The sequence below is a fragment of the Curcuma longa genome, chromosome 3 (genome assembly GCF_044706935.1).
Source record: "Curcuma longa cultivar G26 ecotype Majalengka, Jawa Barat chromosome 3, ITB_CL_G26_1.1, whole genome shotgun sequence".
Taxonomy (NCBI): domain Eukaryota; kingdom Viridiplantae; phylum Streptophyta; class Magnoliopsida; order Zingiberales; family Zingiberaceae; genus Curcuma; species Curcuma longa.
Window position 1 is genome coordinate 21,375,298 of NC_133863.1, and position 18,626 is coordinate 21,393,923.

Here is an 18,626-nt window from a genome sequence, read left to right on the forward strand (position 1 = left end):
TTGCGACTTTCTGTATTTGTTTCTTCTGGTCTCTTTGAATTGATGGCTTTTCGAGCTGATGCTCTGTGTTTGAACTCTAAGAAAAAAGATTCATTCATCTTCTTGTTCGTGTACGTTATTTGTACAGCATCTACAGTTAGGTTGACGGCTTTGTTGTAAATTTGTACTGTTTTGCAATACACAGGCATCTTTTCTAAAGTGATAAACATCGTCAAAGAGCATAAATTGACCAGATTGGCGGGATTTTTTCTTCAGTATCATCCCAGACTTCTGGACGGTGAACCCAGAAGTCGAATTGCACTTCGGAAGGAAGGCTGCCTGAAACATCACTCACGACAGATGCTACAGTATGGAAGTATCTTGCATTGGGAATTTGATTTAAAGAGGCTCTTCCCCATTTTGCAGCAGTGTGTTCCTTCCTTGATTGTTAATTCCATAGGTCCCGCTTCAAGTTACAATCTGATGATAGAGAAAACTAATGAAGTAACTCTCCATAAAGGCATTAAGTTTTGAGTTAATTACTGAATTTTGTTTCTTTGCATAAATGTGGGTCGAGTACCCCTGAAATTATGGAAACAAAGCCGCCTAAGTTTTGCATTATTTTTAGGCATTTTAATTGCTAAGTTGGCATGAATACAGATGGAGAATGGACTAATAAAATTTTAATTTATTCTCCTTGTGTGTATTCGTGCCAGTCATTTACAACTTGCTTCGGAAGTACTTTGAACAGTATGTACAAATTTATTCTTGTTGCTATTTCACATGGTTATATAAAATACGTATTTTGGCGATATAATTATTTTGAAAGGCGATAGTCAATATGCAACCTGATGGGCTAGGATTTAGCTCTACTAGATGAATTGTTTGGTTTCCTTGTAGCTCATGTTCTTTGAACAGTCTGTACAAATCTATTGTTATTGTTATTTCACATGGTTACCAAAGATACATAATTGTTTTCTATAGTAATCACATTCATTTTGATGGCAATATTACAGCCAAAAATGCAATATGATGAGCTAGAATTTTGTCCTAGTGGATGTGTTGTTGGATTGTCTTGTAGCTAATGTTGCATAACTCCTTTTGAATTTTCTCATTACAATTTATTTTATGGACTAACTTCTGGCTTCATTAGATAATCTCTCCTAGTCAAGCATGACATGTGTTGAAATAAGGTTTCCCCACTCCCATAGTCCTGCATGAACAAGTGTAATGGTCCATTATGCATTACTAGGAGGGGCATCCCCTGCTCCATCAATACAGTACCAGTACCAGATCCAGACTCATATCTCCATACCTTTGAGTGATGACTAGCATGAGGTGGTTAGTTGAAACATGGTTTCTTGATATGCCCATAGTACCACATAGAGAAGTGCAATTGTTCATGTTGCACTAATATCGATAGAACATTCCTTTTTCTCATGGATAATCATTTTGGGATGGAATGGGGTTTCTGCTCTGCTTCTGATTACAAATTGTAGAATAAGAATTACTATATTCCTTTCTGTGTCCATGTCATAGATAAGTGAAAGACCAAAATGCATATAAAAAGAGATTTAAATTGGGGATCAAAAACATTAAACTTGTAGATCATGCCTAGATGCTAACTTTCCTAGCAAGTAGAAGCATGAGGCAGCAGTGACCTATTTGAGTTCTGTAAAGTGATGATTGAAATTGCAATTTCATGGTTGGGTTTTGTTATTTTTTCCTTTGGTGGAGAAATTTGGAGTCAATCCTTTTGAGTCATTATGTTCTTTGCTGATTGATCTAGAACTTGCAGGAATGGCAACAAAAATGCAGACTAAAAGTTACCTTCCAGGATATTGCTCCACACAGGATGTTGAGGACACAAGTAGCTGGTTTGGCTGCTATCAAGATAAAAAACCAAGCGCACATCCCTGCAGTAATGATGTACAAAGTCTGGTGAATAGGTGCTCAGAAAATGATAAAGAAATGCTAAAACACACAATGCTTGAACATGAAATGATATTCCATAACCAGGTAGCTTGGTATTTTTTAGAAAAATAATTCTTTGGAACTGTTTTGAGAGAATAAACTCAGTCTAGTTTAGACTATCCTGTCTCATTTTATATCTTTAATGGCATGTATTTCATCTGTGTTTTTGAGTTGTTACATCTCATCTGCACTTAGTTGCTTGAATAACCAAATTGTACTAATCATATCAAACTGTCTTAAAACAAATTTTGTAGGTCAATTATCCTTTACCATAGTTGATTGGGGTCCCTAACTTTTGTGTGATCATGTACCCATGTTTAATAACGTGGATGAGTTGGCATTAGCCTTACAAGGTCCAATTTGAAATTCATCAAAATCTTTTCAGGTGAACTTTTGGAAGATGCTAATTTATATGTGTTTCAACTTGAAAAATATATTTTGTCCCCATAATTGGTCTGATTGTACGAGCTTCTAGAAGTAGTTGCCAAAGGTCTAAAGACCATGAAATTCATCATTGTTTTTTGTGGATAAGTTTTATGTCTTTAGTATCCTGATCCATTTCTTATAAAGCAAGAAAAGTGGAGCAAAAACTGGAATATCAACCAATAGTTTTTTTTGTTGTTGTAATATGTTAGACCTTGACAAATGTGTTTATATTATTCAACAGAGTTAATGCATTTTTCTACCATCTGTTTAAAAGTTGTCAGTTAGTCCTGCAATTTTTTGTTTGCCTTTTTAATAAGAAAGTGGGGGTTAGAGGGCTTTCTCCGATGTTTTTGTATTTGGTAGTTAACTTTTTTCTGCATACATTTAAATGATCCACCTTGTCGCTCTCAAGTTCACCTATTGTGATACTCTAGTTTAGTACCACATCACGAGTGGTGGAACAACGAGGGAGTTTTGAAGGCTTAGATGAGTGAACTAATGCTAATTCACCTTAAATATTTTGAAATAATGGTTAGCGGTAATAAGTTAATGTCCCAATTCTCTCATCTGGGTTGGTGGTGACATTTTGGCATCATACTAGACCAAATCCTAGGAATGTGAGGAGTATTCAAAGGACTGTTCCCCAAATAGTGGAGCTATCATGGGAGCCCTATTAGAGATAATTCTGGATTATAAACTGGAAGTTGGGTTATATTGAGGATGTCAAACATTAAATAGAGGATGTTGCCACACTCTAATTTAGTTCCACATGATAAATTATGGGCTAATATAGAATATAGTGAACTAACATTAACTTGATTTTAGCATTTTGAACTAGTTTTTAAGCCTAATAAGTCATTTGGTCAGGTGTCTCATATAACTGTTGTGACATTTATGTTGTCTTCTAACTTATGGTGTTTCACTTATATCTCAGGTGTATGAACTTCATCGTCTCTATAAAACACAAAAGGACCTTATGACCGAGTTTCAAACTAGAGGACTCTATGGATCTTCTATTGTTGCAGAAGCATCACATTCAAATTCTTTTACATCTCCAATGCAATCTGAGTGCCTTGAAAAGAGATCACAAACATCTCATCATGTAGGAAACAACAGCTATGGAAAGGCAGTTCTTGCTTGTAATGATAAATTCCACTTTAGTTTCACTAGGGAAGATAGTGTTCAATCTCATCCCAACCCATTACTGAATGGAGATTCTGAAAAGGACAGCAAGGAACTAGGCCGTAAGAAGCGGAAAAAGTTTGACCTTCACCTTCCAGCTCATGTATATATAGACATTGAAGATACTGATGAATCAGATAAGAAGATATTTTCTGAGCTTCCATACACTCCTAGTATTCCCAAGAATGCAACTTACTCTGTCTCCAATGAGAATGACACAAAACTAACTATAGGGAGTATTCATAAAGAAGATCAGTGTGTGTCGAACTCGCTTACGCAGATCAACATATCAACCTGCAGCATGATTGATTTAAATAAGCCTGCAAAAGGTGTAAATTCAGAAGGACCTTCAAACTCACTATCTCTTCACTTGCTTGGCTTGAAGACTCACAGTGAATCAAATCAAATGCACCATTCATCTGTGAGATCAAGTACTAGTATCAGTGACAGGCATCGTGTTCAACAGACTACATCAGATTTCTTGTATACAGATGTACTTCCAAAAAGAGAATGGCCTTTGTCTAGACTTGAATGTGGTAATGCATTGATCCCGTAAACCTGTCTACTTTGATGTTCATAACTTGATCTATACCTTACCGTCTATAAACCCATTGTATATGATGCTGCATTTCAGTCAGTTGTTAAATATAACCATGTTTTTATCTTTAGTTTAGATGCTAATTATGATGCATTTGATTGAATGGGTGTCTAGCATAAACTCTTAAAAGCATAACTGTTGTTTCTTCTCATAATCTCAGTTAATCATAGCTTACAACTATAATTTTTGTTGGAACCAATGTAAACTTGGATAAATGATGAATATATACTAGCATCTTATATCATGGAATAATGTCTATTAGGCATTGTTTCCCTTCCTTGTTGAATTATGTGGCATAAAGAGATGAATCAGGACATGTCACAAGACGTAAGCCGTAACCAAGCTTTAGTTTTTATGCTTCTATGTTCTTTGTGCTGTGTGACAGGTTTATTTCTTTTAGTGTGCAAAATTTATTAGCAAATGTTATATAACAGTTGTGGTATTATCCAAGTTACAAATATTCATATTTTGTTTGTGAAAATACCAGGAAAAACTTGGATATATTTTAACTTGTTCATGATTAGTTGAAAGAAAATTGAGAAGGAAACATGTCATAATCAACCAGAATATAGAAATATCGACACAACATTTAACTTGTAAATTCAAGTGTATCTTTTCTGTTTTTCTCAATAGCATTTGTGTCTCAATGTATTTTGAAGCATTTCCTCTAATATTGGGACTGCTTACTCTTTGCACTTGATTCAAACTATGATCTTCTCCTTATTAATGCAGGTAAAAGTAGCAGTTCTGTGGATTTTCTTGCTCAAACCTCTGCTAATAGTAACACCCCAGCAGTGATGCATGGGAATTTGCAGCTGAAGCTGAACACTAACACACATAGAAATAATCAAACTTTTCCATTTGCTCATTGCCAAGAGAAATGGTCCGGACAAAAGCTATCAGCCAGAGTCACTCACTTCAATAGCTCGGTGCCTGCTTCTTTCACAACTCCGCATGCTGGCTTAATCAGTCCTGCACTTACATTTGTTTCATCTTGGGCAAAACCTTCAACAAGCACGAATGACAAGCCAGCTGTAGTTCAAGCTCTTCCTTCTTTTGGTCCATCGTCAAATCCTAGTAATGAGAGTTTGTCTATCACCAATCAATTTCCTATTACTTGTGAAAAGAGTGGGAGTTCTAGGAACTCAATCACAGGCCTCGAACATGGTATTTGGGACTCTCGCACAAATTTTTTTTGCCATGGTACTCATCATTGTTCTGACGCCACACATCTAAAGCACAACTATGTTAAACAAGTCCAGAATGATCATCATAATCAAACTCTTCACAGTAATCTACCAAAGGATGATCAGAATGGTTACTTGAGAAGGGACTTGGAAACCTCAATGAATACAGACCTAAATCGAGCATATCAGGATGTCACTGAAGACAAACATTCTGTCAGAGTGGATACCTGTGATCATCTCGCCGAGAACAAATATGGTAAATTGTCATTGCCATCTTGGTTCAACAGTAGAACATATTTGGGCGAGTCCAATGACTTGAAGCAGCTTTCTGCCAAGGTAGATTATAGCTTCTTGAATAGACATGTGCAACTCAGTCCAAGGACGCATGCTGTTACTCCAGAAGTCGAGAGGGAAGAGGAGAGATTAATTTCTCCGGGTAAGGAAGAACATCTAAACAACATCACAAAGATATTGAAAAACAATGACAACATGATTCTTACAGAATTGGGTTTTGATGCAAAAGTTATTAAGTCGGAGAAAAAGACTCACATCAGTGATTTGTATAGTGCAATATGTGATGGAAAGAATAGAGAAAGGGTTAGGAGTCGCATTAATTTGAATGTTGAGTTTCCATGTGTAGATCATCCTATGGCATCAGAGGAACTCCATGATTGTGAGATAGTGGCTTCGTCGCACTCTTCACCAAGCTTATCTACAAAAACTTATGTCATCAATTTGGAAGCGCCGATATCTCAATCTGAAATGGGCAGCTTGCATCAGCATAACCATATTCCATTACGCAAGACAGATGCTTCAGAAGAACTGGTCCATTCTGGCAATACACTTCGATTGGCTGCCCAGAACTTAATTGATCTCTCCATGGATTGCCATAATTGCTTGGACAGAATCATTCCTAACATGTTAGTAAAACCTGCATCTGACACCTTGTCATGGTTTGCAGAGGTTGTTGTATCCTGCAGTGCAGAAAATCCAAACCTGATATCTGATGGTGTAGATCAATCTTCAGGTGATGATGGTTTTGATCTATTTGAGGCCATGACTCTAAATCTGCAAGAGATTAAGATGGATCAGTCTCAGCCCAAGGAAATCAACAACAAAGATGAGAAAGAAGACATGGAAGATACTGGAGCAGCCTCAATACTTTTCACAAAGCCTCAGCGCGGCCAGGCAAGAAAGAGAAGGCAGAGAAGGGACTTTCAGAACGATATCCTCCCCGGCCTCGCATCATTATCAAGGCACGAAGTGATCGAGGATCTTCAAAACATTGGGGAGATGATGAAAGCATCAGGTAGGCCTTGGCAGACAGGTTCAACAAGAAGAAACAAATGCAGAAATGGAATGAAGTCTCAAACAAGTAGGCAACTTAGAGACTTAGCCATCACCATTGGGGAGGTTCAGGTCAGTGAAAGAAGTATGATTGGATGGGGGAGGACAACAAGCCGATTCCGTCGACAAAGATGCCCACCTGGTGCTCTCCCTGCTTCGACTTGAAAAGAGCACCATGCTTGCATTCCATTATACAAGTTATCGCATAGATCAATATCGTTTATATGGTATACTGTCACACTGCATTATAAATTTTGCATTTCTACCTCAAGGAGAAGAGTATGAATGAAGCTGATACATCAGAATTGATTCAGTAGTTACTGTGAAGTCTCAAGTTAATCTGTTTATAGACACTGCTAAGAATTTGTCAAGCTAAACTCTCACTATGAACTGTTGATATTATATATGAACAGGATGTGCTGAAGTTCCTTTTTTTTCGGTTATGACAACTCGATCCCTTGACGCTGGACAACTCACATTCCCAAAATGGGCCGGCCCAGAAGCTGTTCTTGTGTGCATCAAGGCCCATTTACCCAGTGAAAAATTTTTAACTTCAATTTTTATTTTTATATTTTCAAAAACAAATAAGTATTTGACTTTTATTTTATTATTTCTTAATTAATTTTGACAATAATTTCAATACCCTTTTGGCTTGCTCTACAGCACCAATTAATTCAATCATTATCAAAGCAAAAGTAATAAAAAGACAATTTCTTGCCAATTGCATCATCAAATAATTGACAATTAATCTTTCATTTTAAAAATATTAAAATACTATTTTTTTATTGTTATATGTATTATAAAAAACAATTTGATTTTTAAGAGCATTAGTTTGTTGCATCGTTATGGGAACAAGAAGATAAGTGAGAGATGTACATGAAGATATTGAGCCGTCTCTATTTTGAGACCACGAAAGGGACAACCATGATTGCACCATGCTTACTTGCTTCAACCTCAAATACTCCTTTTTTTTTATCTAAGCTAAAAAAATAATTAACCATTAAAGTAATTCATAAACTAGCAAGATTTTGTAGATATTTTGTTAAATCATATGAGTTAAAAGATGAAGAAAAACTATCATGAAAAAAAAAAGAACCATTTAATTCACCTATTAGTTTGATAAATTATGTTCTATATGAGAATCGTTTTAAATTTTATTGATGCACTAAAACATCAAGAGAAGCTATTAAAATATTTATACAATTAAAAAATCTCTCATCCTATTTGAATAATCCTTATGTTAAAATTATATTTTTAATTATTAAATAGAGCATAAAATTTTAGTTCTAATAAATTATCACTATCATTTTAGCATGGACATTATTTATCCATTCGTCACTATCATTTTAACAAAATATATATTTTATAGTTGATATTTATAGCTTTTTATATTTTTTTATGACTTGTCAATTTATACTACACACCCAAAATTATAATTTTTTAGTATCAAATTCTTGTAGCACATTAATTATTATTAAATGAATTATATAGTATTTTGATAAATATCAAAATCTATTTTACAAAATACTCTTTAAAAATAAAAGGAATATTTTATTATTATTAAAATGTTTTATTTTAAAAAATATTTATTTATTACTTTTTATTAAAAGTACAAAGCATATGCAAGTTTAATGAAAATTGTTCTAAATGCTCATTGTTAAGATAAATTTTGAAAGAGAGATAATTAAAACTTTTTTAAATTTTTTCTGCCAAAATAAAATAAAATAAAATAATAATAATAATAAAAGATCGTTTTCGTTCGTTAAGTTCACTCACATTACCACTGTACACTTGTCCTCCTAATGGACGCCATCAGCGGGCCCCACCCCATCCGAATGATGGGGGTGACAAGGACGGTTTCATGCATGACATGACATGATATGTTGGTTGCATCATTGGCATGGAACATGTCATCATCAACCTCATCCCTTGTCATTTGTTCTTATCTCTATAACTTTTTCTTGATTTTTAGAAAAAATAAATGGAACTTTTCCCCCAATTTGAATCCCTTAATTAAATCAAACTACAATCAAATGTAGTAGAGATTATCTTCCTAACTTTCTATGTTTAAGATACACAAAGCCAAAAAGTTTAATAATATAATAAAGCTTTTAGATTAAAAAATAAGTTATCTCTTTTTGTTGGCTCCAATTATACAATGGAAGGGCATGAAAGGATGTATTATTTGTTGCTTAGAAGCAATATCGTGACCCCGCAGCAAATCTAAATTTAGATCTTGCAAATCTAATTAGGGCATACCTTATCAAATTCCCTCAAAAGACCCACCATAACCTTATAGGCTGTTCATTCTTTTTGCTTATTATTTTAGGCAAACTCTTTTTTATTGGAATTATTGAAGGGGCACTCCCTTTTATTAATCATTAATAGAGCACCATATACTATTTTCGATACCTAAATTATCTCTCTTTATCTTGTAGATCCAAATTCATCGAAATCTAAACCATTTGTGCATATGTTGTAGTAGCTATAATTCGAAACTGCTCCTCCAAATGAGGAACGTAATCAAAGGATGTTGGGCATTTAATTGGCCGCCGTTTGCGCTTCCCGATTTACCCTGATGGTCATGCTGCAACCCCCAGAGATGTGGCTATTGGGATTATCATTTTTTTATAATTCGAAACTGCTGTAATGCTGCAACAACTAAAATTTGTAGTTGTCACAATATGATATTTGTTGGGTTGCAAGGGTGCAAACATAATCTCACATCTAAAGTATATGGAAAAGATCATGGGGTTAAAAGGATGGAAAGTATCTCTATTGGAATGAGGCCTTTTGGGGAGAGCCCAAGAACAAAGCCATGAGGGCTTAGGCCCAAAGTGAACAATATCATACCATTGTGAAGATATTTTGATTAACACTAGGTGAGAAGTCCTAGTAGGTCGGGTGTCTAAACAAGAGGACCAGACATCGGTAAGAAGTCCTAGTTGTGACTAGGTGGGAAGTCCTAGTAGGTCGGATGGACCGAGGGACAAAAAGTCCTAGCTGCGGCTAGGTGGGAAGTCCTAGTAAGTCGGGTGGACCGATGGGCAAAAAGTCCTGGTGGGTCGAGGATTCAGACATCAAAACGACGTTGGGGGGGCCTGTGGTCCTTTGTTTGAGGAGGAGATTGTTGGGTTGCAAGGGTGCAAACATAGTCCTAATCTAAAGGACATGGAAAAGATCATGGGGTTAAAAGGATGGAAAGTATCTCCATTGGAATGAGGCCTTTTGGGGAGAGCCCAAGAACAAAGCCATGAGGGCTTAGGCCCAAAGTGGACAATATCATACCATTATGGAGATATTTTGATTCCATCGGTACTAACAATATTGACCAACACCTATGAGTATATTGTTGAGACCGATAGCATCGCTAAAAGGGATAAATAGCAATTAGTTATTTTTTTATCATTCTTGATCATCGTGTTCGTCTATAATGTGTCAACACATAGCAAAAACAAAGATATAAAATAAAGTAAAATACATGCACAACAAATCGAGATTTTACGTAATTCAGAACTCTTAATTCCTACTTTATACAACCTAGTCTTAGCAATTGTCCATTATCCTTTTCCTTGTCGAAGACCTTCCGGAAGCAGAGAAATCTCTTATAGTATTTGCTCTTTACAAACAAATGCAAAGCAAAAAAATAAGTGTATAAATCATATCAAAAGAAATTGAAATGAACAATTTACACTAAAAAACTTTATTTTGATCGATGTTTGTAGTTTTGATTTGCCTCCTAAGGTTTGAAAATGTAGTAGCACTGTCCTCCAAAACATCTAATAATTGACGATGAAAATCTTCACAAAGTTCTCCCTTTATAACTTTTATATCGGGGCTAATTTTTACCTATCAGTTGATTGATCATCACCATCAGTTGATTACTCCACTAAATTTGATAGTTGCACCTGCAGAACAGCTCTAACTAACTTTGATTTGACCATGAATAGTCGATTATTATTATCCATTGATTGATGTCCAAACAATTTAGTACCATAATTGACTTAGAAATTTTCTATTCGCTGCAACAATGATATCAATGGAATGTTACTGTTCACTAATCAATTGTTGCTGCATTAGTTGAGTTCTCAACTTGATCTAGAAATATTCTATTCATTACAACAATGTCAATAGTCAGCTATTACTGTTTGTCAATTGATCAATCCTAAATCACTTGAGTGTAACAATCGAGTTTCAAATTTTCTATTTATAGCTACAATATCATCAATCGACTGTAATTGTTCATCAATTGATTATACTATGCAAACTACTATAACAAAAGCACTGCCCACAATCAACTGATATTGTTCATCAATTGACTGATGCACTATTTATAATATTGAAAATATTATTCACAATGCTGAAAATACTGTTCATAGTGTTGAAAATATTATTTACACTGAATTCACTTATGCCAAAGGATTTTCATGTCTCCGGAACTTCCTTGCACGATTAATACCAATTAACCTCGACTTATTATGGTTTCATCCTTGGCTAGTATTCGATTGACTTCAACCTACAAGGACTTTACCCATCTAGTATCAATCAATCTTGATCTACCAAGACTTCTTGTCTCATGCCTAACTTTTGATTAACCTTGACCTTTCAAGACTTCGTCATTGCCAATATTCGATCCTTCTTGACTTGTTTGGGCTTTTCATCTCATGCGCAACATCTGATCAACCTTGACTTATCAAGACTTCACCATTACCAAACATCTAGTTCTCCTTGACTTGTTTAGACTTTACCCGCCAAGTGTTTGATAAGGAGAGTAATGACGGATATCGATGGTCAACCATAACTCACTTAGACTTTTCCACTTGTTAACTACCTATTAGACTTCTGACCGCTAAGTGTTCGGTCAACTATAATCTACTTGGACCTTTTTACTGTCAAATATTCGGTCAACCTTGATCTACTTGACTTTTCATTCAAATATCCACATCCACATCAACTGTGGCACCTGCCACGACCGTGATCCCTATTGTGCCTTTGACTCGAAGAGTCCAACACCCACCACAGCCATGGCACATGAAGGTTCTTTAACAATGCCTTTGAAAATTATGTTAAGCCTCTCTTCTTTTTAAGAAAATTTGTTACCCACCCCCTTAATCTAGAAAATTATGTTAGAGGTTGCCTTAATTTTTAGGAAACTCTGTCAAGGTTATAAAACTATAAAAGGAGGCAAGGGGCAACGATTTAGAGACATCTGGTGATCGAGGAGGGACCTCCCGATCCCATGACAGGGGATCAAGGAGGAGGTCGTATCGAAGACATCAAAAGGAGTTACGACAACAATGACTATTATCTCTAACCTTATAGAGTAGTTTTCTTTATTCTAAGATTAGAAGGTAACTCGATGTAAAGTTGGATTTAGAATTAAGAGTAATCTTTGTGAGATAGATTGAGAGGTGAATTTGAATTTTGAATTCTTTCATATAAAACATATATTTAGAATTGTTAGAGATTAGGGGATGAACATATAGATCGAGAGGTGAACTTTGATCTACTTGACTTTTCATACAAATATCTATATCCACATCTGTGGCACTTGCCACGGTCATGTTCCCTACTGTGCCTTCGACTCGGAGAGTCCAACACCCACCATGGCTTGGCTGTGGTGCTCACCATGACCATGGCATGTGAGGGTTCTTTAACGATGCCTTTGAAAATTCTATTAAGCCTCTCTTCTTTTTAAGAAAATTTATTAGATGCCCCTTTAATCTAGAAAATTATATTAAGGTTTGTCCTAATTTTTAGGAAACTCTGTCAATATTCTAAAGATGATTAAGGAGGGGGGGGGGGGGGGATCTCCCGATCCCATGACAAGGGATCGAGGAGGATGCCATATCAAAGACATCAAAAGGAGCTACAACATCAATGACTTGTATCTCTAGCCTTATGGAGTAATTTTCTTTATTCTAGGATTAGGAGGTAACTCAATATAGAGTTATATTTAGAATTAAGAGTAATCTTTCTTAGATAGATCGAGAGGTGAACTTGAATCTTGAATCTTTGCATATAAAACATATATTTAGAATTGCTAGAGATTAGGAGACGAACCTACCAATGAACTTTGATCTCAGATCTATAAAACTAAACTTGAGAGCTCTTTTGTGAAAGTAATTCAAACCCTCTCAAGGATTCCATTGATTTCCATATAGCGTAAAAGGTCTGTCCTAATTCAATTACTATACGAAGGTAGGAGTTGTGTTAAGATAGACATATCGATAGTTTTCTTTCTATCTTTTCTCTCACAGACACATCGATTACCTTAGAACAAACTCCTTCAAGTATAATATAGCATTAAGATAAAAATGAGAATGACAATTAGATTGTTAATAATCATCATGGTAAAATCGAAGTTCTAAAATTGTCTCGAGATCTGATTTTCTTACTGTTTTCCATCAAGTTCTCTTAGTTTTAATTTAGTTCCTTATTTTAGCAATTCTTCATTTAGATTCATCTAGATAATCTATTTTGCACCTAAACATGTAGTCAATAATACAGTTCCAAAGGGTAACATGCACTTGCAGTTAGCACGCATCACTTGTGTACATGTTTTAATAACTATAAATCATAGTTGCTACAAAATCATATTAGTTATGGTTAATAATTACTATAATATATTTACAAGTAATCAATATTATAACAACTACGAAGTGTACATAGTTGCTACAAAGGAGAGATAATTTGAGTTAAAAAAGAAATGATTAATGAAAAAGGAATCCCCATTTGACAATTCCAAAACAAAAGGGACATTCTTTTAATTTTTGCCCTATTATTTTTATTTTGGTACTATTATTGGGCATGGAATGGCAACACGACATTTGGTCATGAACAAGTTTTCCTTTCAAACTCTTTATTGATACTTTTGAAACATATATCCATACATGTGTTTGTGGTATGGGTCTGTTGTTGCAATAATATTACAATGTTTCAAATTTCTAATGATATTTATATGCATTGCAAACTAGATGATGATCTGAAGGAAACCCACCTTTCAATTGAGTTTATGTATTCTTAAACATGATCGAGCCTTCGATTATTGTGTAACTATTTAGACATTTGACTTTACCTTCCAAGTAGAGATCAAAATTATCCATGCTTAATTGGTTTAGCTTTAAAGTTTAACTACTTTACTCGTTTAGCTTAATGGTTCTCGAGGGTAATTAGTTCATCTTTGATCTAAAGGAAAAGTTCCTCTTGTTTAAGGGCAAAATATTGTTTTTTTTTCTAGAAAAAATTTGGGCATGGCCTACATCTATAATTGATCATGGAAACAGAAGAACATGACAAATATACTCCTTCCCGACCATTAAAGTCGATTTAATTAAAGGAAATCTAGTCGCACCAAGAACATCATTGAATATAAATACCCACCAACCAAAATTAATGTTCGATATGGACAATTTATATATATGTATAAAAATAAAGTTAAGGGACCATAAAGAGACATATGGGCAATCATTTGTCCTTTTTCTGTCTCTTAATTTTACTATCGCATGTTAATTGTTCATCGATTGTACATGGGAGCTATTATTCATCTTCACCCCACCACAAACTACATCAATCCTTCTTTGGGGGTAATTTTAGTTTGGCTCATAAAATTTAACTTGATGAGTTCTACTTTGATCGATCCTTTATACATCTAATGTTTAATTTTTAGTTCCTAGCTAGGGTTTTAATTTGATCATTGTTCCTGATTGAGATCGCGATTTGGTGAGTCAATAGGATAGAATAGCGGAGATGGCAATGCTAAAGGTCCTGGAGAGATGGCAGATGACAAAGATACCTGTATTAGTACTCTAATGGGAACGAAGATGGGCATCGAAGGAGTTCAGCGTGACTAGTCTGACACTCAAGTTAGAATTGAATAGGGGTTTTAGAAAAGTAAAAACAATGATATCATAGAGGAAGAAGAAGCAAGAAAACAAAATCACACCTCCTCGTTGTGTACTTTCTTCCGGGTTTATATAATCGCCTAAAAGAGCATCTCTACATTTGCAATCCAAGGAGACTAGATCCAACGGTCATTACCTGCTCCTCCATTTATTATATGTCATATGTATGTAGGAGAGCATCTAGGGGATCAAGTCTAACACCTTTATGATTGTTCCTATGCTCGCTCATGGTGCCATGCTTAGGAATATTTGCAGTAACCATTAGTAGGCCGTTGTAGGATGATTAGGTTGTGAAGGAATTATGAAATCTATATCTTTTGGAATCAGAATAACTGAGTCGATGAAAGAATTAAGGAGGTTATGTCCTCTTGAGTCGGGGTGGTCGAGTGGATGAAGGAGTCAAGGAGGTTGTATCCTCTGGAGTCGGGGTGGCCGAGTCGATGAAAGAGTCGAGGAGGCGGTGTCCTCTAGAGTCAAGTGACCAAGTTGATGAAGGAGTCGAGGAGGCAGTGCCCTCTAGAGTCGGGGTGGTTGAGTTAATGAAGGAGTCGAGGAGGTCGGTTCCTCTTGAGTCGGGGTGGCTGAGTCGATGAAGGAGTCGAGGAGGCGGTGCCTTCTGGAGTCGGAGTGGCTGAGTCAATGAAGGAGTTGAGGAGGTTGTGTCCTCAAGAATTGGGTGGCCGAGTCAATGAATGAGGAGCCAAAGTTTTTCGAACTGAGCCAATGAGGTCGCGATTGGCTCTTGGACCTCCCCTTTAAGTCTTGACTGTTGTCTTCCACCTAGACTTGACTATTGATTTGACTTTGTCACGTATGATTGTTTTTTTATCATATCACAAGCTTTTCCTTTTTTTTTACCATATTGCATGTTCGACTGATTGGATTGATGTGATCCTAGCATAACCATTGAACCGTATGTAGGGCTGACGTGCTACTGATTGGTTGCCTCCTAAGTGGGGTGTATTGGGAATGTGTGTGTTGTTACTGTCAGAGATACGTATGGTGGCATATCACGTTTACGGCCGATTTGTCTTACTCGCACATAAATGCAATCAATATGCAATGGACACATGTCCTAAACATTGAAGTTTTGTCAGGAGTCCATCATTATCAATTCGCATGGGAGATTTGATAGTTCTGGACAAATAACCTGAATGCAGATCGACGACAATTATTGAAATTCTCGAAGTATATAGGAGGGGATAAAGACGAACACTGTACTAAATGGAGGCTTTATCTTCTTCCTACATCTAGCTAATTGTTTTGTTACTTTTTCACTTGTGATCATGTAATTTCGAGATCATGTTGAAGGCTACCCTAAACAAGCGGCTAAGGAAGCTTTCGCTAGAAGCAGAAAGATATGACATCCCTACTATCGGGCCACCAAGTGACCAACAAGAGGTCCAATCTTTAGAACTACTGGTCGACATGACCATAGCTATGAAGGATCCCTCATCTCAACCTCTTATAATCAAGGTAGCTGAGTCGTCAGAAGAACTATAACAGGCACAGAGAAAAAGATCTTGCCTTTAAGAATCATTCCCAAAGATGGACGTGCCCATAGTCGCCTCCTTGGTCTTCAAATGGAGGGGCGGGGGTCGAAATTCCTCCAGTTGAACCAAAAGTCCTACTACCTCTGATAGACTATCTCGAATTGTCAACTCGCTGACCAATGACGAAGCTAAGAATATAGATTCTTAGTGAGGGGTTGTAGCGGGGCAAGGTGATAACACTATTCAACAATATGGCAGAAATCTAGCACAATGCCCGTAAGGAGGCAAGACAACGATCCTTCATCGGGCTAGCGAAGGCTACAGTAAAGCATTTAACAGGGGTAAGAATTTATAAAGAAAGGTAAGCCTGATATTCTAGTGAACTTACTTATGACTTAACTGATCTTGCAGGTGTGGGTTGAGGCATTCGAATTTGCCTCCAGAGTACCGAATGCCCTTTAGACGCAATGAAAATAGAGGTCCTCTAATAGCCGAATTAGAGGTTCGATTGGCCTCCAGTCATGAATCGAAGGGGACAACAGTGGAGGTGAAGAGGATATAGGATGTACTTTAGGTCCAGGCAGAGCAAGTACTCCTATGGCATCAAGAAGTAGAGACTCTTCAGACTGAAATGACCTCAGTGAAGTGTCAACGTGAAGCTCAAATGTAAAAGTTACCAGCACAAGTTGTCATAGAGAAGGAGAAACAAGAGAAGAAATAGGAGGAGACCGCAGACTTGCGAGCAAGGGTGGAGGCTGAATTGAACACTCGGGAAGGCGAGTTGCAGCATACACGAACATTATTGGAGAGGGAGATATCCAAGTCCCTATCGAGAAGGATAGAGATAGAGAAGTTGGGGAGTCATATGGAGGCTCGGAGGGATGATCTGAAGGCTAAGGAAGCAGAGCTCCAGAGCTATAAGGCTGTAGAAGATCAGCGACAAACGGAGGAGAAGCATAAGATTTATGATGCACTTGGTGATCATGTATTCAAAATGAACAAGTATGAAATCACAGGGACTACCAAGAAGCTACAATAGAAGCTGGACATTTGCCCCTTAATTTTCCTATAAATTTTATAAGTCTAGAAAAAATTCTAAACGAAATGACTCTAGATGACTTAGAAGATGTATAATAGTTTAAGCCTTTAATGTAATTTAAATTATCAGATTATGAATGTAACATATAACTTTTGAAATGGAACATAAAATTCTCCCTTTACTATATCGAGTATTATTTGTTGAAGAATTTATCAAATTTGAATATATGTGAAGTTGTTGTAGGCTTAACTGTGTGAAGATAGAGGGTTGAGGGTTGAGTGTAAATACTATAGACTTTAAACAAGGGACTCTTGGTGCTGAGGATGAAAACTCGAGCATTGAGCAATATAGACTCGAATATAATGACCTAAGTGAGGACTCGAGAAAGTAGAGACCTGAGCATAGACTCGAGAAGGTAAAGACCCAATTATAGATTCGAGAAAGTAGGGACCCAAGTAAAGGCTCAAGAAAGTAAAGACCCGAGTATGAGTCGAGAAAGTAGGGACCCAAGTGTATACTCAATAACTGATAACTTAAGCATAAAAATTCAAGGGTTTGATATATGAACGATGAGTGTTGAGAAATAGGGAGCCTTGAATGGGTAGTCTTGCTTTGTTTATGAGCAAGCTGAGTTTCAAGGGGGTTGAGGTGATGAAGTAGTTAGAAGGATCGAGAAGGTACACATTGCCACTTGCCTCAGTAACATGCGCGATACGCATTATAAATGCAAGAGATACACGTGACGGCGTATTATTCCTAGGGTTCACTTTGTCTTATTCATTTATAAATGGCTATCGATCCGATGTTGACGCACATTGGGAGATGTGAGGATGCTCGATTTGAGGCAATTTTTGGGATTTTGCAAGTTAGCGCATTACATCTGACAAATGAGAATAGTAGCTTCCTTTATATGAAATCGACGACTAGTAAGAAGATCCCCATAGTCTATATTTAGGGTTTTGGAGACAAGGTAAAAACCACAAATGCTAAAATATATCTTTCATCTTCAAGCTATGTCCGACGATTTCCTCTGACTCTAGCATCCATTTTTCTTTTCATAAGTCCTTTATCCTTTTAGTGGACCCTTATCGCATTTCATAGCAACTTTGCACCAATATCAAGGACATCATCAGTGTATCAAAACCTTCAAGCTTGTAATACAAATTCTAGTTTTGAACTACTGCAGACTTGTTTTGTATCCCTTGACTGAATTTAGACCTGATGCATCTGACAGATAAACCACCTCCTTTCATCCGACTCAAGTAGTTAATCCGGAATCAGATTGAAACCCACATGAATAAGACATAAGATAAACACCATAATGCTCGAGGAAAAGCAACTTACAGAAATTGCAAGGCTGAGAGTTGACCTATGTCTGCGCTCAATGTTCCACGAATACCCATCGATGGCAATCTCCTGTTAAGAAGATATAGAGATCTTTAAGCAAATGGAAGAACAACAAATGATGAGGATGCATAGGTCCATTTTGTAGCATAC

At 36.4% G+C, this 18,626-nt stretch overlaps 1 protein-coding gene across 2 annotated transcripts; it reads left to right on the top strand.

Moving 5' to 3' along the window:
• Positions 1-443: 443 nt before the first annotated feature.
• LOC141824880 (uncharacterized) lies at positions 444-7,060 on the top strand. Of its 2 annotated transcripts, XM_074712214.1 has the most exons (4): positions 444-483; positions 1,778-1,998; positions 3,314-4,097; positions 4,892-7,060. In XM_074712214.1, the coding sequence occupies exons 2-4, from the start codon at positions 1,780-1,782 to the stop codon at positions 6,856-6,858; spliced, it is 2,970 nt and encodes a 989-aa protein (XP_074568315.1). In that variant the 5' UTR covers positions 444-483; positions 1,778-1,779; the 3' UTR covers positions 6,859-7,060. The 2 variants fall into 2 exon arrangements, with proteins under 2 accessions (XP_074568315.1, XP_074568317.1); XM_074712216.1 differs by lacking the exon at positions 444-483 and having other exon boundaries at positions 1,731-1,998.
• Positions 7,061-18,626: the final 11,566 nt, after the last annotated feature.

Bases quoted from the DNA above. Each gene is read 5' to 3' on its own strand.
- LOC141824880 (XM_074712214.1), top strand. From the start codon at position 1,780: ATGGCAACAAAAATGCAGACTAAAAGTTACCTTCCAGGATATTGCTCC. The intron at 1,999-3,313 runs GTAGCTTGGTAT...CTTATATCTCAG, and splicing joins AAATGATATTCCATAACCAG to GTGTATGAACTTCATCGTCT. The intron at 4,098-4,891 runs GTAATGCATTGA...TTATTAATGCAG, and splicing joins TTTGTCTAGACTTGAATGTG to GTAAAAGTAGCAGTTCTGTG.